Source organism: Podarcis melisellensis (genome assembly GCF_964234715.1).
Source record: "Podarcis melisellensis genome assembly, chromosome: 1".
Taxonomy (NCBI): domain Eukaryota; kingdom Metazoa; phylum Chordata; class Lepidosauria; order Squamata; family Lacertidae; genus Podarcis; species Podarcis melisellensis.
This window is the reverse complement of record NC_138528.1, coordinates 68,484,049-68,504,873: the sequence shown is the minus strand read 5'-3', so window position 1 is coordinate 68,504,873 and position 20,825 is coordinate 68,484,049. Positions and strand designations below refer to the sequence as shown.

Below are 20,825 nucleotides of genomic sequence, written 5' to 3'. Positions count from 1 at the left end.
ACATATTAATAGTTGTGGAAGCCTGACAACTGTACTTGTCCAACTTTATTGTTTTGAAAATGAAACAATCAAAACATTTGAGCCAAAACTGGACTGGAAGGAGCATCTGACAGTGCCAGGAGATCCTGTCCCACACTATCAACATTACTTTAGATTACAGCTTTTGAATAGGTTTTTCTGAACAGTAAAGTCTGTGTTCTGTAAGTCAGGGTTGTGTTGCATGTGCTATGCAGATGATTTACAAGGTCTGCAGTTTTGCACACCCTACCCTTTTCCATCCTCAAAGCAATCAAACAGAAGTACCAGCTATCCTGCCAGGAATATTCTTTGGTATCTTCCTCTCCACCATCCAACCCAGGCCATTAGCAGCACCTGCTGCTGAAAAGTTAAGCTTTCTAAAAAAGAAAAGAAAAATCTAACAGCAGGTAGTCCCTTCAGAAGTGGGAGTATCTGCTTTTCCAAAACAAGGTTCCATCTTAATGTGCTGCTCCCTTACAAATTACAGTGGTACCTTGGCTCTCAAACTTAATCCATTCCGGAAGTCTGTTTCAAAACCAAAGCGTTCCAAAACCAAGGCGCACTTTCCCATAGAAAGTAATGCAAAAATGGATTAATCCATTCCAGACTTTTAAAAACAACCCCTAAAACAGGAATTTAACATTAATTTTACTATCCAACGAGACCATTGATCCATAAAATGAAAGCAATAAACAGTGTACTGGAGTCACACAATCAATCAATCAGTAGCTGAACTGGGTTCCACACAGTCACAAAAACAAAAACGCAAAATAAATAGCAAAAACAGACAGACCTCAGTGTAACACTCAAAATAGAAGTGTAGCACTCAAATCGGAAGTGTAACACTCAAATCGCAAGTGTGGCACTCAAATCAATAAATATACACTCAAAGCAGAGCACATTCGGCTTCCGAAAAAAGTTCGCAAACCAGAGCACTTACTTCCAGGTTTGCAGTGTTTGGGTTCCAAGTTTTTTGTGTACCAAGGCATTCGAGAACCAAGGTACCACTGTACTTGTTTGAACCAAAGCCAAGGTCGGTGTTGCAGAGTCAGCACAGTGTAAGCGGTCAACGGTGATGTTGACCTTTGGTTGTCATATATCATATTTTTCTTATTTCTGGTCACATTAGGAATATTATTCCTAATATTCTGTTATTCTTGATTATTTACTACCATTGTCTCACAGATAGGGGAATTGCCATATTGGCTCCCTGATTCGTGTCCCTGCAATTAAAAAACTCCCCAAGTAAGACAACTTGCCACATCAATTAAACTATTTCAAAAATACATGCTGTTTCTGTCATGAGCATCAATCTCGTGGAGAAAACATAAAGTGGGCAGAGGCTTTCATTATATGAATGGTTGCATTTGATCATCCTCAATTCAGCAAGGTGTAATCCACATTCAGGAACATATTCTCATGCATGGATTGCCTCCCTATACTGTACATGCCAGAGACTGCTGTAGGATAATATTACTACTGCTAGCAATAGCCTGAGGAGACATGATAGCAGAAATACTAGGTGCCTAATCATGGATCTGCCCCGATCATCAAAGACGGGAGTGAGTGCAAAAGGAGACTACAGATGAGGGGTACTGTATCTTCCCTTGCTTCTATATTACCACCCTACATCTTATTCCCACATGTGTTTTACTCCCTAGTGAAACTCTAATAGTAGAAGCATCCTTAACTGCTAGAAAGGTGGTTGGAAGATGGGATGCAGAGAGGTAAGAGACAACCAGGGACAGGGGTGTTCAGCACTCCATTCCTGTATGCATCTTCTTGCTGTTAAAACTAGAGCCTGCACAACCCATTTCTGTGTGTCTGTGAGCAGCCCTGTGTTTAAGCACATAGATCATCTACCACCACATCTAAATTGGCCGTGAGTGGAAATCAAAGAATGACCTCGACCCAGTTTCCCAATAACGTAATGTCTACACAAGGGAAGATGGGCAGAGCATGAGAAAATGCAGCTTACTGGCCTCTGTTTGGCATTACAAGTGGGATAGGAAGCAATAAAATGTAGGTAGAAAAAGAAGTTCCCCAATGTTAGCTTTGGCTTTATCCACACTTAACTTTCCTCCACTCCTTTAAGGGACAGCCTATGCTTTAAATCTCTGTTTCTATGTGCCCTTTTCTCTCTCTTCAGAGCTTCCCCCAGAAAAATCTGCTCTTTAAACTTCAATCGGAACAAACAGCAATCCACAGAAACCCTTAATTGACACTGAAATGACATTTGCTGCAACTGAGCATTAAAAAGCAGTTTTTTCCAGGGAAAGCTCTGGGGCAAAACAAAAACAAACAAAAAACACTTGGACAGGGAACTTTTAAGTGCGGACCTGTGCCTGGAAAGAGTGAGGCAATAGGTAAGTGTGCATAAACCCTTTAGCAGTTCTAGTGACCTGTACATTAGTTTGCTGGTGTGCTAGGCATCTGTAGTCCAGTATGCACTATGCCGCTAATACTAGTTACTACTTCTAGTCCAAATGTACTCATGGGATCACCATGGGGAAAGAATCAACTGGCATGAGTGCCAGTAGCTCTGTATCCTCTTCATAATAGGTAACATTTCTATCAGATACATCCTGTTTTACTTCTAGTAAGCTCTTCTCTGGAAATGCCCAATTTGGGAGTAGGTAGGTATGAATTTTCCAAGTAGAATAAACAATTGAGAGTGGGCTTGGTTTTAAAAAATGGAATTCCCTGCCATAAACACTGAAACATGTAAAATACAGTAACTCCTAGATTCCCTGGAATATGAATATGGATTTGATTTTCTGTAGAAAAAGCTGTATTTCCCTTAAGACCACAAGAGATTAATTTTCTTCTTGCATTTGTCCGCAGCCCCAAAAGTGACACATTCAGCTCTCATAATATGTCACATTTTTAGCATAATGTACGTTGAAAAAAGTTGATGTACTTACTAGTAATCTTCTGCAGTAACCAAACCTTCTGCTGCCATCTTCTCCCGTCAGCATAAAAGAGAATGTTTCACTGTAACAAAGATTACCACAGATGTTATTGTGCTGCCAAAAAGCAGGTGTTAAGATTCCTTTCGATTAATATTTTGACATGTTTTGAGATATCTTCCAGACAGATAAATCTTGTGGTTTTATCTCATAGTCTTGGTGAGGCTTTGTGACTAACCAAAGGATTTGTACTCATTCTATCCATGTGTAAATGATTACATAACACAAGAAGCAACAGAGAACCAGATATTCTATTGTGAAATTGGTTGGTTTCTTTTGCCTCACAGTTGTAAGACAGAGCACTCCACTTACAGTGGCCAGCTAGAATATGCTTTATGCAGTAGCTTATGCTGTAGGAGGAAAGAAACACACCGATCCAATTAAGTCCGAATGGAATATATTCAAATTAAGCAATGAATTCCAATTCAGCTATTTCAAGCTGGAGCCTCCCTTTCCATTTATTTCATTCATATCCCACTTTTCCTCCAAGGACTTCATGTCAGCATACATAGTTCCCTCCATCCCATTTTATCCTCGCAAGCTTGTTTGGCAGGTTATGCTGAGAGCTATTTCTTTAAGTATGGAGACTTTGAGGTGAGCAGAAAAATCTCCCCAAAGACTGACATCTCTTGTTCTTGACTGCTATCAGAACTATACAGAACTTAACAAGAGATGGTTGCAAAGCTCCCTCAAGCCAGGCTCAGAGAATGTCTTTGGGAGCTTGCAAAAGCTCACCTCAAAGGAGAGGCAAGCTTTAAAAGGCCCAAACTCTACTCCGGCTCAAATTAAAATCTGATCTGAAGAAGGAGAAGGAACCCTGGCTTTTCTCTCCACCATCCCTCCCCCAAAACACATACTGTGAAACTGCTCCCTCCTCCCTGCCACCTCCCCGCTTTCTGTTGTTACTTGTCTGGCCAGTGGTAATAGCACCAGGGAGAAGGGAGCAGAGAGCTCTATCCCTCTAGCCACCCATCCCTGCCTGCCACCACTCATTGCCCAGACATCAGCAGTGGTAGTGGGAGCAGCCACAGCAGGGTGCAGGGTAGCTGGAGGCCATTCGCTTCCCCTTCTCTGTCATGGCAGCCCTTCTTTTCCAAGGCCTACCATGCCCTTCCTCCTAGGAAGTTGTTGTGCACCACTCCAAGGCCATAAGTTATAGCCCTCTGCTCACAAAATTATCCATTTGATGTGTAGGAGCGTGGCAATTTGCATCTCCATTAGAGTGCAAGGCTGTGCCCAACCCAATGCTATGTCCGCTTGATCGTTTTTCTCTTTTTGGTGCCATTGCTAAACTCATTGGGTATTAGGGTGGAGAGAGGGAGAGAAAGAGGGAAAGAGAGAAAGAGAGAGAGATTGAGTAGCCAGATAACACCCCCTGAGCTGTGGGTTAGCCACCCCTGCTCTACTTGGTAACAGAAAACCTAAACAGGGCTTTTGTGATACTCAGAAGTGAGTTCTCCCTTCTCTAAGCCCAGGGAGCCCAGAAAGGCCAGTAATCCAACTGCTATGAGCAATTTCACTGATTATCTTCTTCAATGCTGTGCAAAGGGCGTTAGCAGGAGCAGCAAAAAGAGGCAAGAACTAGGTGTGGTGCACCAGCAGAACATGACTAGAGTTCCAAAGGAGAGAAAAAATGTCATCTACATTCAACAACAAGCAAAGGGCACAGATTTATGTGTGTTTTGTCAATCCATGAATCCAGTCTTATAACTATCAGCAGGATAGTTTACCTGTTGTATTCTGACACTGGGTTCCAGTCCTTGGCATCTGGGAAGCAGAACTGTGGGATGGCCTTGAGACGTTCTTCTGCTTCGCGAACTTGCTTTGTGGGTCTTTCTAGCTGTGGTTGAATAAGTCAACATCAGCAGAGTCTAGAACAGACTCAAATCAGGCTTTTTAAATCAATACAGGGAATAGCTATCCTTTTACAAACATCTCTTAAGGATGCAATCCTAAACCCTACTTACCTGGGAGAAAAAGCCCCATTGAACCCAATAGGGCTTACTTCTAAGTAAACATGGTTAAGGATTGAACTGTGACTCAACCAAGTAACTAAATGAGAAAACTATATTTTATCCCCCAAAGCCATATATATATATTACATAGTACAGAAACATACACAGAAAGGCAAAAATGTGCCTTTTGAATTTAAACTACTGCCTTTTTGGTTCAAGAGAAGACAAATGACAAAATAGATAAGCTGGGTATTATTATTATTGATATCAGAGCCTCATTGATATCTTTCTCCTCCACACAATCATAGAAACCCACTCAGGATCCTGCTTTTGTTGCTGCTGTTCCATTATTGCCTTTGCCTGATTCCATTAGCCTTATGAGATCTTGACTCTAGGCAAAGAAAACTACAAACACTGAGAAGACTGACTTTATGGGTCGTATTCAACTAACTTAGAGTAAACCCAGTGATATTAATAAACCTAAGTTTATCAAGGCTATTCATTTCAATAGGCCAATTTTGAAAAAAAGTTAGTGGGTTGTATACAATGAAAGGACAAGTGAAAGTGATGCCTATTGCAAAGGAGTTCCACGCTGCTGCCTCCCTACCCATGGTGTTCCACACCCTCCCAAAATCCTATCCTGAGGACAGAACAATTTCTACAGAATAGAAAGGAACTGTGGCAATTCCTTCTTCCCTAGATCAAGCTGTAATACCATCACCCTGAACACATCTGTACCATCTACAGTGTGTTACATTCTCCCATAACATTGAGCCAGGGATTGCAATTCGTTGTTTCAGCTTGTGCTAAGAGAGGAGTGAAGCGATCTCCCATGTTCACAGAAAAACCATTTACTATAGTTTGCCACACTGTGTGAATGCAGCCACCCTATTTACTTACTACTTACTCACTTACTTACCTACCTACTTACTTAAAATCATTTCTAGGCTGCCCTTTGTTTGAAAATATGACCTCACAGCAGTTTAGAAAAAATAAAATAACACAGCAGTGGTAGCATTCCAATAAAAAGTCTCATCAAAACATCCACAACATAAACAAGGGCAATAAAAACTGGCATCATTTTAAATTTTGTTTGTAAACCACCTAGAGAATATTTATTGATGGATGACTATATAAATTTAATGTGAAATATAAAATAATAATGTCCACCCATCTATAGTAATATTTCTTAAAATTGGACATGTGTCTATTTTTAAGTTATGCATGTGCCTAACACTGTCCCATATATGCTACAATAGCAGTCAACAGCTACAATAACAATAATGACGGCAATCGGATAAAGTTGTTGTTTTACCTTTGGAAACTGATATGTGACTTCAGGGAGGTAAGTATTTTTAGAGGGCTTCTTCTTAAGAGAAACTACCACAAAATACTCAAACAATTCACGTTCCTGCCATTCAATCAGCTCCAGTTCCAAAGTCCGGTAACTAGGAGCTCTCTTCAGCATTGACTGGATGTGGACAAGGCGCTGGGTGTGAGCTAATATTAGAAAAGAAGCAAGAAGTATTACTTGGCAGCTTCTGAGATGCTAAGCCCAAGCACGTTCACTTTTAATTCTGCATGTCTTTATTTCCTACATAAATGAAAGCCTTTTCAAATACAGAAGCGATAAAAGTTCTTGAAAAGAAACTTGAGGAATACAACCTACTCAAGCTTCACGAAGTCAGCTGACTGCATAGCATCAAATGCAACAGGCTGTAAACCGTAAGGATCCCTATACTTTATTAACAAACATAAAATAGCTTCTCACATCACTTTAGAATCAGGTCTGTGTTGCCAAATATGTTTCAGCCTTGATGTGATAAAGTCCTCTGGGTGGGATTCAACTAAGGATTTCTGGCAGCAGAAGCCCTACACAAGGACTTCTGCTTGCACAACAAAACTTTCCCTTCTCTTTTCTCCCCCCATGTAGATATGGGGAGGGGGGTTGATTTGAATGAGGGTGTGCATTAGGGAGAGATTTAACGCTTTGCCCCCTGTACTGTGGTCCCAATCTAGATCAGGGACTAGACTGATGATAGCATTGTTTTTTAAAAAGCAGAAAAAAGGAAGCTCCTCCTGGAGTGAATGCCCCCCCCCCAGGTAATATAAGAGCATTGCCTTTTGGAAAAATACAATAACAAATATATAATACTAATTTTAAGGCCCCACAGAAGGAGCAGCAACAAGCTGCAGTTTCACCCATCCGTTTCTGCTGCACCTCAGATTACCACAGTAATCTGTATCAACCTAAAGCCAGGAAATTCACTGGAATAAAAGCAGATTCTGGCACTAGCTGGGAAGTAAGTCCATAAAAACAGATTTACTGGCCAGACAAAGACTGAGATGCACCAGACTGCTAGAAAGCAAAAGCAGCAAAAACGGCTAAGGAGAAGAGAAACTGTGCCCAGCAATTTCACAATCATTTCTTCATCATTATTATTACTGTCTTTAAAGGATTTTTAAGTGATAGTCATATCCACTATATTTCTTCTCATTTTAAAAAAAAAACCCATTCCTTTATATGAAGCTTTGCATTTAGTGCACCTTAATTAATTTGCTCCATGCTAAAAAAAACTGTAAAAAGAAGATAAGCTGCAGAAAATGCTGGTTCTGAGCAGGTGCTCCAAGCTGGGAAGAACTGTATTGGGTAGCTTTCACCTTAAATGCCTACTGCCGCCAATCTATAATAGGGTGATGACAGTACTGGCATATTATATAGGCTTGCTATAGATAATGATTACTGATATAACATATCTACAAAGTGCTTTAAGCATTTAGGAAACGCAGTGTTACAATTGTCCACCACAATGACTACTACTTATTATATTCTTTTTGGCTAAATGCAGGGATTGGGAAACCTGTGGCCATACAGATGCTGTTGGGCTCAAACTCCCATCATCCTCAGCTAGCATGGCCAACGGGCAGGAATGACAGGAGTTGGAGTTCAAGACTATCATGGAAGGCTGGGGGTTACCAATCCTTGATACAAGGCCTTGCAAGAGAATAATTACTCTAGTCAAATGCAAACATCCTAAAGACAATGAAATGGCTTTCCTGCTTCTTCCTTACTGCACCCCCAATGTACCACCTCTCCAAAGGCCGATTCTTAGGCTCAGGGGACCCTTAGAGACCAGCAGCATCGTTTGTGATGATGCTCAGCCAGCAGCGACAGGAGCACTAGGGCAATAGCAAAGTCCGGAGAGCTCCAAGTTGGCAGTAGCAGCCAGGATGCACCTATAGAATGCTGCTGCCATTCCCTGACCTTGCTGCCACCCTGTCCCGTCCAAGTGCTGCCAGCACCTAGCGGCATGGGTAGGCAAACTAAGGCCTGGTGGGCTGGATCCGGCCCAATCACCTTCTAAATCTAGCCCACGGACGGTCCAGGAATGAGCATGTTTTTACATGAGTAGAATGTGTCCTTTTATTTAAAATGCATTTCTGGGTAATCTGTGGGGCCTGCCTGGTGTTTTTACATGAGTAGAATGTGTGTTTTTATTTAAAATGCATCTCTGGGTTATTTGTGGGGCATAGGAATTCGTTCATTTTTTTTTTCAAAATATAGTCTGCCCCCCCCCAAGGTCTGAGGGACAGTGGACCGGCCCCCTGCTGAAAAAGTTTGCTGACCCCTGATCGCGTGCCACTGCTGCTCCATCACCACCCTCATGTGCCTCTGCTGTCAGAGATGAAATAGGATGTGGTAAGGGGGAACTGTAGTTCTATCACCTTGTCTCCCATTTAATTTCAAGATACAAAATAAGGAATGCTTAGCCTCTCACCTTTAAACCTGTCATCTGAATCACTCTCACTCTCACTATTTTCATCTGAAAGAGAGAGAAGGATTTTATTTTCAGAAGGAAACTTCAGGTTTGCTCTTAAAGTTAGAAAAATAATAATTAAAAAATGTCTGTCCTTATGTCCTGCAATGAAAATACATGGTCAAGCGATGTTTCATGATTATGGAAATCTTTAAGAAAAAAGTAATTTCCAGGCTGCTTGAGGAAGCATTTTGAAAACTAGTTTGACACTTTCCCATTCAAATTCTTTTTACTGAAAAGAGATTGTAACACCTCAGAGGAGTCAAGGGGGACACTTTAAAAGCTTAAGTAGTCAGAAATCTGTATGAATAACATGAATTAATTCTGTGATGAATGCCCACTTGGGTAAGTGGGCATACTGGTAGCTAGGCTGGCGACACATTCACAGCATGTGGCTGTTCTTAAGCAGGCCAGCAGCTATGTGTCAAGGGCAGGGAGCCAGCAGCAAGCAGTAGCAAGGCTAAGTTCAGATCTAGATATAAGGGAAGGGCCTTAGGTCAGCGGATAGGCATCTGCGTTGTATTCAGTCTCCCACATTGCACCCTGTCTGAAACCCTGGACTGCTGCTGCCAGTCAAAGTGAGTGGACCAATGGCTTCACTTAGTACAAGACAATTTCCTAAGCCCTCTATGTTTCATGTCTTGGTGTTGGAGTGGTACATCTCATAGGGCAGGACCATTAGGAACTCTCATTACTTCTGCTAGCCTGGCACACACACACACTGGCATACATGATCACATGCACATACAAAGATGCACATGAGATGCGCAGACCATAGCAAATATTAAAAACATCCATTTGGAAAGAATATGCACACAGGATCCAGTTTTATTAATTGGTTTTACTTTCACATTGTTGCATATGCAACAAGTTGACAGGAATAAATCAGTGGCCGATGTGGCTTCACCATGAGCACAGTTCTGCAGAAATTAGCTGGCACCTTCCAGGAAACATTGAGAGCCGTTTCACACTCTATATAGCAATCAGGTTTGTTGCAGCTATGGCCACATTTCCCTAGTATCTCTTGCACTAAATGTGGAAATGTGAAAGGCAGATGGGCATTCCTAAATGCTGAAGGATGCACACCAGGGACCCCTAATTGGCTGCAATTCCCTAGTTTGTGCTTAGGAACAAGCACCTGACCATGCAGCTTTATCTGTTTATTTATTATACAGTATATCAGTGTAAAAGTGACTTCTGTAATGAAAGATGGGTGCTAAAACGGATTTCATGATATACCTCTCAGTGATGCTGTTTCAATATTGGACATTGAAAGCTTCTTCAATCTTTTTTTCCCTCTCTTTGCACTATAGATAGAATTGATCCTTTGTACAAGCTGAAAAAGAAGAGGAGAGCCATTAGCTTCCATCAAATCAGCACTTGAACTCTAATAAGGATGGAGAATAAAAAAGGTCTGTGGGTGAGGGCAGTATGCAATGCACAGGATATGTTAGCAAACCCTCTGCCCTCTCCAAATCTGCTCCAAATGGTTTGGGAGAAACCCAGAACAGGGAGAAGAGAGGGAGGGGAAGTTCTGTTAAGAATGTACTAAACACAACTGCACAGGAAAGAGTTAAACATATAAGGAAAATGCTACATTTATCATTATAAATAAATATGCTATGCATTGTTCATTCTAACTGCTCATACTACCAGATAATTATTCCATCTCCTTCTTAGATTTGTAAGTTTTTTACCAAGTTGCAAGACCTTAACTTTAATTGAGGCTTGTTTCCAATCTGCCATGACGCAGCTATCTGAATTGCACAGATATAAACAATAGGACCCATGTTGGATCAGTTGCGATTTCCTTGGGAACCACCATGACAAACAAAAACAAAAAACTTTAGGCACAAACCATGGATTATAAATAGCAGCAGGTCAATTGCTACTCACATTATAATTTAAGCAAAACAGAGCAATGCACCAGTTTGCAGAGATTAAGGGAAAGCGTGTAATTGCCCCTTTTCACACATGCACCTAAAAAATCTTTTCCAGAAATGGAGTGGTGAAGGCAGACACCCACTGTGCCAACAACATAACTTGCGGCTCAGATGTCTTTGTGGATATTTCATGCAGTTGTTTTCCCTTTATTGAGAGCTAGAAGGCCACATGGCCACGGCAGGTGTTACATGGATATACATGTCCTTTACACCACATGTGTAAGCAATGCCTGTTTTAGTGCTTTTACCTTTCAGTCTGAAGTTGGTTGCTGCAGCACAAAAAAACAACAACTCAGGGATTCCCCTCCCCCAATCCAGGTATTCCCATATGCATTGTTGAGCATAGAGATAGATGATAGATTAGATAGATAGATAGATAGATAGATAGATAGATAGATAGATGATAGATAGATAGATGATAGATAGATAGATAGATAGATAGATAGATAGATAGATACAGATATAGATGATAGATAGATAGATAGATAGATAGATAGATAGATAGATAGATGATAGATAGATAGATGATAGATAGATAGATGATAGATAGATAGATAGATAGATAGATAGATAGATAGATAGATAGATAGATAGATAGATGATAGATAGATATAGATAGATGATGGATGATGATAGATAGATAGATATAGATAGATAGATAGATAGATAGATAGATAGATAGATAGATAGATAGATAGATGATAGATAGATAGAAGATAGATAGATATAGATAGATAGATAGATAGATAGATAGATAGATAGATAGATAGATAGATAGATGATAGATAGATAGATGATATAGATAGATAGATAGATAGATAGATAGATAGATGATAGATAGATAGATGATAGATAGATATAGATGATAGACAAATGATAGATAGATAGATAGATAGATAGATAGATAGATAGATAGATAGACAGGATCCAATCTCTCTCACAGTAAGAACATAAGAAGAGACCTGCTAGATCAGGACTATGGGGAAACGAAAAAAAAAACCTGAGAGCAATAGCACTTTGTCCAGTTGTGAATCTCAGCAACTGGCATTCAAGGGCACACTGCCTCCAGCAACAATACTTAATTTTGTACTGAATTTGGGATATTACACCAAGGGTAAGAAAAAGCAACATCATGACCGATTTGTAGTAGTTACCTTTGGCACCCTCCGGGCTCTGCGTGTGGAAAGAAGTTCGCTGGTAGTACTCAAACTGTCTTCATTCAGGCTGGATGGAGAGGAGGGAATGCCAAGCTGGGCCAGCAGCAGCATGTCATCATGACTGTGTCTCTTGGGTAACCGTGGTACACGATGGCTTCTCCTTTCTGACCAGTTTCCGATTCTTAGTGACTGGCTGCTGGGCTTTGAAGGTAGCTAAGAAGTAGGCATAAGAAAGTAAGAAGAGCCCTGTGGGATCAGACCACAGGCTTATCTAATCCAGCATTGTGTTTCACACATTGGCCAACCAGGTGCCTATGAGAAGACCCTAAGCAGGACATGACAGCAGTAGTACTCGCCTGCTCATAATCTCCAGGCACAGGTATTCAGGGGCACCCTGCCTCTGATCTTGGAAATGGTGTGTAGCCATTTTGTCTAGTACCCAATGATAGCCTTATGTTCCTTTTTGAAGCCATCTGTAGGTTGCCATCACCACATCCTGTTGAATTGATTGCCATAGTTTAACTATGTGCTTTATGAAGAAGTACTTACTTTTGTCAGTCTTGAATTGCCTACCATTTCTCATAACTGGATGACTCTGGGCTCCAGAATTTTGACTGATGGAGAAATACTTCCGTCTGTCCACTTTCTCTACTCCATGCATAATTTTGCACACTTTTTCATGCTCCCCCTTCCCCCCCCCCTTTTTAAAAAAATCAGTAGCCTCCAAATATTGTAAGCTTCATTTGTTGTGAGTTACTCTATCCCCCTGATCATTTTGGCAGCCTTTTTGTACACCTTTTCCAGCTCTACAATATCATTTTGGAGGAAAAACAAATTCCACCCATAGAAACACAGTTATTCCAGCAAAGTCCAGCCATGCCGGGCCTTGACTGAATTTTTAATATAATTAGCAGAAAGACCTCAAATGAGCTTCAGTGAACTGTAAATAAGGAGAGATTGTTGGTCAGAGAGACAAAATTGCCCTTTTGTATTGAAAAAGACTACATTCTGCCATTAGTATAATGAGCTGCCTTATACCAGCTCAGAACATTAGCCCTTCTAGTCCCATCACTCTCTTGGCTTGCAATCTTTAACTGGGGATGTCTTCCACAGAACTCTCAGTACTTGGCAATTGACTGCTCTAGGCTGCAATTCTATGAACACCTGCATGGAAACAAATCCCACTGAACACAGTGGGGCTTACTTCACAGTAAATATGGACAGGATTGCACAGCTAGAATAATATTTCCTCTCTTCCTTTTTATACATGACAATACAGAGTCTTTCTTCCCTCCCACTAAACATATATTAATAATTCTGTGTGAAGAGTACTTCCTTTTGTATATCATAATCTCCCACCATTCATGAGCCCAGGTTGTGTTATAAGAGGAAGAGGAAGAGAAACCTCTCTCTATCAACTTTTGTCACACCATGCATAATTTTATAAACCTGTATCGTGCCCCCACTTTACTCATCTTTATACTAAACTGGCTGTAAACAAAACATTTCCTTAGAGTGGAGTTACCCTACACTCCTGATCATTTGCCCTTTTCTATGCCATTTTTTTTAGGTCCAGTGACTAGAATCCTACACAGTGTGGTTGCGCCATAAAAAAGGTAAAGGACCCCTGACAGTTAAGTAACAAACGACTCTGGGGTTGTGGTGGTCATCTCGCTTTACTGGCTGAGGGAGCCAACGTTTGTCCGCAGACAGTTTTTCCGGGTCATGTGGCCAGCATGACTAAGCACGTGAATGCAAGGGGATATTCCACACAACCGTAATAGCAGTGATTATGATCAGGGGAGATACTGCGCTTTTGAGTGTTCAGGAACTGCAATATCATTCCATTAAAATGTTTCCTTGAGGAAAGATCTGGGGACTGCACTCAGACTGATACTGATGCAAAAATATGTTCCACATGTCCCTGTCATCTGAGGTTAGGAAGGTAGTTACTGTAGGAAGTCTACTTGCTTAACACAATCACTTTGGGGGAAGCTGGTAACAAGTTTCTTTTTAGGAAAGCATTTGCAATTTGCTAAAAGTTACTGATTTTATTCTGTCCAGTGGTGAAGTTTGTTTCTGTCTCTGATCGTTTTTATTGTATTGTACATTATATATTGCATTCTAATAATCTGTAAGCGCCAAGGGACGAACTATGGGCTAGCAGGTAGATGGAAATTTTCAAACGCCCAATTGTCATACAAAAGAGAATCTGTGTAAAAAGGTCTTATGTCTTCTGTGTGAGATACAAATAATAAGTTTATGTAGTTGTTTAATAATAACCCACTTGATTCATTTGCTTCAGCACAAACACAAGTTCTAAATTCCTAATACAGTATTGGAAAGAACTAATCCAATCAGCACTCAGACACTCACACACAGAATATCTTTAACAACAGTAATCCAAATTCATGAGAGATAGTGTTCATTTTTATAAAACAAAATCAGACATTTAAAAATCTATTTTGAACAAAACAAATACACAAGCCCATTTATAATCAATAAGTGAATTCAGAACTAAAGCCCACTGATTCAAAATTAATTTGACATTCCACATACGTCAAGGTTTTTACTGTAGGCTATTATGTCATAAACATTACAAACCCTTACATAATTTTATCAAAGGCATTTGGAAATAATGTCCTCTGATTTCAGCTATTTTTTTCTAGAAGTAAAGTACACTAAACCCAATGAGGCATTTTCACATACATCCATACAGGACCAGCATGACTGTCATATAAGAGGCAACATTGCTTTGGGAGATGAGGAGCTAAAGCAGTTATCTGTCTAAGGAAAATCTTGCTGTGCCTTGCCATTTTCCCATTCATTGTTTTAACACTATTTTTAGTAGATTAGATATAAAGCTTGGGTTGACAATTCATAATAATTTAGGTTAAAAAAACAACAACACCCAGAGCTTTGCCTATCTTCTATTGAAACTGACAGAACATACAGTGACTCATTCTGCGACTTACTAACTTTAGCAAAGGGTAACAAACTTTATAACTGTATAAAGAATCAAATAGCATCACAGAATTTAAGCGCATGTTTACAGCAAATGTATATAAACTTAAAGCTTCCTTTTTTTCTACAGCAAACATCTAAAAGGATTCTACTTCCTTTCTTATAACCTTTTTTGGTTTCATCAAGTTCATTTACAGTTAGTATCCCTTTTCCTAGCTCTGCTCCTGTGGCTAGTTCTTTTGCAAACAAACAAATAAAACACGCTCACATCTAAACACAAGGTCTGAGCACAGCCCAGCCCTCTTTAGGACATGCTGTATTACCTGTGGAGGTGCTGTGTACTTCCTGTCCTGCGGAGGCCACATCCTGTGCAAAGTATCTAGGGAACTTTCTGAGAACTGCTGGGATTTTCGGCCTGCATTACGGGCTTTTAGTTCCACATCCTCGTACGGATTTTCCTTGGGTGAATCTCCTTAACAATTTTTTTTTAAGGAAAGAAAAACAGATAGGAATGTAAAATTAAAAAAAAATCATGTGAACTAAGCAAAAGGCTCGTAGAAAACCTCCTTTGCTTCCAGCGTGACTCATCCTTCCAAGTGCAGCTGGAAGTACTTGGAGGAAATTCTGGCTACGAAAGACTGTGCGGTGTTTTTTTTTTCTTCCCTGTAGCGATTTCACAAGACTGCTTTCTGAGTCCCTACAGCTCTGTCAAGCTTTATTCATGAATGTAAAAGAAAGCGTTAAACACACAGCTACTTTCAGGAGAACCAGGCAGATTACTAACAGTTCAATCCTCTGTGTGTTTACTCAGGAGTAGGGATGCCATCAGGGCAGGGCTTTGGGGGATGTGTCCAGGGCCCCTACTCAGCAGAATGAGCAAAATGGCCCCAAACACAGCAGGCTGGCTCACCACATTTTGAAATGAAGGAACACACGTTGCTATCTACCATGAGTGTGTGTGTGTGTGTGTGTGTGTGTGTGTGTGTTAAGATAATTAAGTCCAGAGTCAAAAATTACCTAACTGCACCACTGCTCAGAAATCCTACTGAGTTCAATGAGACAATGTCGCTTGTGAAATGTGTTTGTAGAATTGCAAATCAGAGAGTTACAATTGACTGTCATAATAAAAATAATGGAAGACGTTTTTGTATTGTTTTGCAACTGCCTTAAGCACACTCAGGCTTGGTTTGCATGTCAATTTAATTATTGTTACACTAAACAATGGCTATGAACACACTCCCATTTACTCTGAATCCAGTGCGCTCCCACTGTTGGTTTAGGAAGCAATGTACACACATCAGCCACAACCCAGATCCATCTATATCCTCTTGTTTCTTAGGAAATACTACATTTTGACACGCTTTCCCCAAAATCTGCTTCAATCTGAATTAATAAAAAGAATGGCCTAGCTGCAGTTTAAGCCGGAAAGCTGAATAGTGTCTGAGTTTTAAAGGTGAGTGTGGAGCATTTTGGTGTGCACTGCTGAAATTATGGGTGCTTTGTTATTCTCCCACTCCTGCTCCTGTCATGCTGCTAGGAGCTAAGCCATTGTAAGCCTTAGGGTTACATTTAAACCGAGGCTTCTGATTTGTTTTCCCCCTGCCCAAACAAACCATGAGCAGTAAGCCAAGAACACATCTTGGTTACTATTGTTATCATAGTTTGGAGAAACCACAAGCCCCAGTTTAGATACAGCAGCTAAGGAGAAGTGAGGAAGGAGTCAAGAGCACCCACAATTTGAGCAGCAGGCACCAGGATACTGCATGATCACCTTTTAAGCCATAGTTTGGTTTAAGTAGGCTTTAAACCAGGTGCAGAGCCCTCCAGATGTCGCTGAACTACAACCCCCATCATCCCAGGCCATTGGCCATGCTTGCTAGGACTGATGGGAGTTGAAGTTCAAAAAAATATCTGGAGGGCCAACGGTTCCACGTCCCTGGTTTAAAGCATCATGTGAACCAGGCATGTGCACAGAAAGGCAGGATACAGATTATTGTAATAAATGAATGGTAAAAATAATAATGTCATTGTCCTATCACATGCTTTAGTAAATCTGTCATCTGTCACCTTATAGCGCAGGAGTTAAAGGAGCAAATTATCTTTTTGCAAAATAGGGGGAAATGCATAGGTATAGTCATGATGAACTCAAGCAGAAGCTGTTACCTCACACCAACATTCATGTAACATTCTCACTTCCAATGTCTACAAACGTTTACAATATCTAAAGGAAATGCTACTCCTACATAAAAATAAATATTGGATAACCTCCATATGAAACACAAAGCAGGCCACTCAACTAGGTAAGAAATATCTGAAAGCTTGATGGGTCAATAAAAACAAACCCATAAAGAAAAACTGACCTTAGGCCTGATTGCAGGCATGCCCCCCATTTTTATTTTTTTGTAATGAATTCAATAATTTTGAAAGTTAGGCTTTAGTCAATGTTTAAATCAGGGCGGTCCAACTTTGACACAGAACATGCAGGCTGCACACTGCCTTGATGCGTGGGGGTGAAGAGCGAGGCCAAAATGTGATGCCCCCTCAGCCCTCATGCTAACTTCCTAAAGTTGGATATGCGAGGGGTTGGGCTTTGGAAAGGAGGTGTGAGGCCCTGGAAGGCTCACATTATTCCCAAAGTTGGGAAAGCACTAACTAGGCCAGGGGTCAGCAAACTTTTTCAGCAGGGGGCTGGTCCACTGTCCCTCAGATCTTGTGGTGGGCTGGACTAGATTATGAAAAAAAATAATGAACGAATTCCTATGTCCCACAAATAACCCAGAGATGCATTTTAAATAAAAGCACACATTCTACTCATGTAAAAACTCTAGGCAGGCCCCACAAATAACCCAGAGATGCATTTTAAATAAAAGGACACATTCTACTCATGTAAAAACATGCTGATTTCTGGACCGTCCGCGGGCCGGATATAAAAGGCAATTGGGCCAGATCCGGCCCTCGGGTCTTATTTTGCCTACCCATTAACTAGGCTTTGTGTAGGAGAATGGAGGACTCTAGGACCCTGTCAGAGCTCTCACTCCTCCTGCCCAAAGCCAGCGCCTTGCTAACCCAGCTTTGGAAAGGCAGTGCAAGGGCTGTGGGGGTGGGAGTCAAATGCTGCTGCAGAGGGCCACCAAAAAGGCATTGAGGGCTTCATGTGGCCCTCAGGCCAGGTGCTGGACCACCCTGGTTTAAATAATTCCTCCAGGCTCAACTACACAGGAGATGTGTTGGTACCAGCAACTATATGAACACAGAAGTCCTTCTAGGCCAAATCAAGGGTCCACAATCCTGTTCCCAACAGCAGCCAGCCAAACGTTTCCAGCAGTTCACAAATAAGGGCAACCACCTGCCTCTGTTGCTTTCACCAAGTTACTGCTGAAACTAAACGTTTTACTTAGCTATCATGGCAATTTTTTCAAACAACCCCCCTCCATTTGTCTAATCATGAGGTGGGCTGAAGCAGCCACCTTGGGTGGCAGACAGCTGCGAGGGTGCTCTGCCTACCCCTGCAGCCAACTGGGTCCTGCTGCAGCAGCTTCTTCTGGCAATATCTTGGAAGAAACCATTGCAGCCATGTGCAGGGGAAGAGCAGAGGCACCTCCACCAGGCTGCCCCTGCTAATCATTTTCTAAAGTCATCTAACTACCTTTTGTGGCAGGAAATTCCAAGTAAGTGTTGCGTGGGGAAGTTCTTCCTTTTGCCTGTCCTGAATCGACTTATCTATTAGTGTAACTGGATGAGTCCCCACCCCACCCCGTAGCCAATTTGGTGCCCTTCACATGTTGAGGGACTCCAACTCCTATCAGCCACAGCTGGCATGGCCAATGGTCAGGTATGATGGGAGCTGCAGTCCAATAACATCTGGAGGACATACTGCTTCGTGTGCAGGTGTGAATTAATACAAGAGAAAGAAAGGTGCAATGCCTTTGTGTGCAAGTCTAGCCAGACTGATAAATTAACAGAGAGGGCTAAAGAATGGAACTTAAATGAAAAATTCTGGCCAGTGGCAGAGAAATGAAATAATTACAGATCTTCCTCAATGTTTATTCATTTAGAATAAACTAACCTACAGATATTATTATTTTTTAATTAAGGTATGCTACTTTCACTATCTAAAGTGTAGGCAGTGCCTTAAAGGGCATTGCACACAAACCAATATTTTTGGATTGTTTTAATGACAAACCTTGAGCAGCTGCTGCAATAGAAAATGGTTCAATTGGCAGCCCTTGATCATTATCTCAGTAGCATGGAATGCAAATGTATAGAATGCACTGGAACTCACAAACCCTGGAGACAAGATACCTCCCAGCTCAGATGAAGAATAATTTAGAAACTTATTTGGCTATTTTCAGCAAATAAATTTTAATGGAATTTCAGTCTTTGTGGAGTATAAATATGAAGCCATAAATTCTACGGTGACACCTTGAAGAGACTGCCCAGAGAAAAAATAAGGACAACGAGCTAGTGTTTCACAATCAGTTCTGAAAAATGAGAAATTCAAAACGTAACAAGTGCAAAAAAAAAAAGTAACTTAAAGAAGATCAAAGGAATTTGGAAATATCGGCAGATGTCAGTTACTCTAACTGACACAAAGTCAGGAGACTGAAGTCAGCTCAGGACATTAGCTGTGATTTGCATTTAACAAGCAGGTTTTTAAAACAGCATCAGCTGGAAATAGAAGGAAGGAAATGTAACCCTCTCCTTGACTGGTAAAGGTAAAGGGACCCCTGACATTCAGGTCTAGCCGTAGCCGACTCTGGGGTTGTGGCACTCATCTCGCTTTATTGGCCGAGGGAGCCGGTGTACAGCATCCGGGTCATGTCGCCAGCATGACAAAGCCGCTTCTGGCAAACCAGAGCAGCACACGGAAATGCCGTTTACCTTCCTGCCAGAGCGGTACCTATTTATCTACTTGCACTTTGACAGGCTTTCAAACTGCTAGGTTGGCAGGAGCAGGGACCAAGCAACGGGAGCTCACCCCGTCGCAGGGATTCGAACCGCCAACCTTCTGATCGGCAAGTCCTAGGCTTTGTGGTTTAACCCACACTAAGGTGCTAAAGGAAATCCCTCATCTGAAACCATTATCTGCTTTGGGGAGATGGCACCAATACAGTATTTTCTCCTAATGCAAATAGCAGCTTAAGATGGCAGATTTTTCTCGGAACACAGCAAGGGGGAAAGGGGTTAAATGCAGTAAAGACTGAAGATTGGTTTACACTGTTCAGTGCTGTGGGTGCAAGCATTAAAACCTATAAGTTTGATGCCTGAAGACTTAGGAATAGTATATAAATAAATAACGTGAGAAAATAAAATTCTAAACTGTTGGAAAGGTAAAACCCATTCTGCTATACTGATACCAAGCAGACATTTCATTGACACTGAAAACTTTTGTAGGGATTTTTTTTTGAGTTAACATTCAAGATCCATTCTTTAATATAATTAAATGAGCCTCCCTTTCTATGACGAATCATTTTATCACATTATTTATCTATTGCATTTATTTATCTTCCCCTTAACGAATGGGTTACAAACAAGTTAAAAACACAGAAGTCCTCTGCAGAAAAAGTCACATAACAGCACACTATGAAACTACCACAAACAACATAGCAGAGATTAAAAGAAATTCAGTCATAATCATAAAATCAAAATGAGGAGAGCCAGAAAATCATCTTAACAGGGCTAAACCATATCATGACATCATTGCAAAAGCTTTGGAGCCGTTTACAAGCAGATTTTAAAGGCCTGGGGAAAGAAGGGTGCCAAAAGGATATTAAAGGTGGCACCAGGTGAGCCTCTCCAGGGAGGGCATTCCACAACTGGAGAGATGCCATCAAAAATGTCCTCTCCTTCAAGGCCATTCCCTGCTGCTCAGATTGTGGGAGCACTTGGAAGAGGGCCTCAACTAATAGCCTCAGGGCCTGGGTAGGGACAGATGAGAAGAGGCTATCCTTCAAGTACTGAAGTCTCAAGGCTTGAATCACTCTCCCACAGGTGTTGAAGG

At 41.1% G+C, this 20,825-nt stretch overlaps 1 protein-coding gene across 6 annotated transcripts in view; it reads right to left on the bottom strand.

Annotated features, from left to right (window-relative positions):
* Nucleotides 1–20,825, bottom strand: part of DENND2B (DENN domain containing 2B) — a 158,711-nt gene that overhangs the window by 27,831 nt on the left and 110,055 nt on the right. For 5 of the 6 annotated variants that reach the window (XM_081918166.1, XM_081918165.1, XM_081918168.1 and 2 more), the window contains 7 exons: nucleotides 15,148–15,296; nucleotides 11,858–12,073; nucleotides 10,000–10,096; nucleotides 8,722–8,766; nucleotides 6,258–6,442; nucleotides 4,718–4,827; nucleotides 2,943–3,012 (listed from right to left, as the gene is read on the bottom strand). In XM_081918166.1, coding sequence (XP_081774292.1) covers nucleotides 2,943–3,012; nucleotides 4,718–4,827; nucleotides 6,258–6,442; nucleotides 8,722–8,766; nucleotides 10,000–10,096; nucleotides 11,858–12,073; nucleotides 15,148–15,296 — 872 coding nt within the window. Of the gene's footprint in view, nucleotides 1–2,942; nucleotides 3,013–4,717; nucleotides 4,828–6,257; nucleotides 6,443–8,721; nucleotides 8,767–9,999; nucleotides 10,097–11,857; nucleotides 12,074–15,147; nucleotides 15,297–18,058; nucleotides 18,080–20,825 lie in introns of those variants that run through there. The other variant, XM_081918170.1, reaches the window with a different exon arrangement.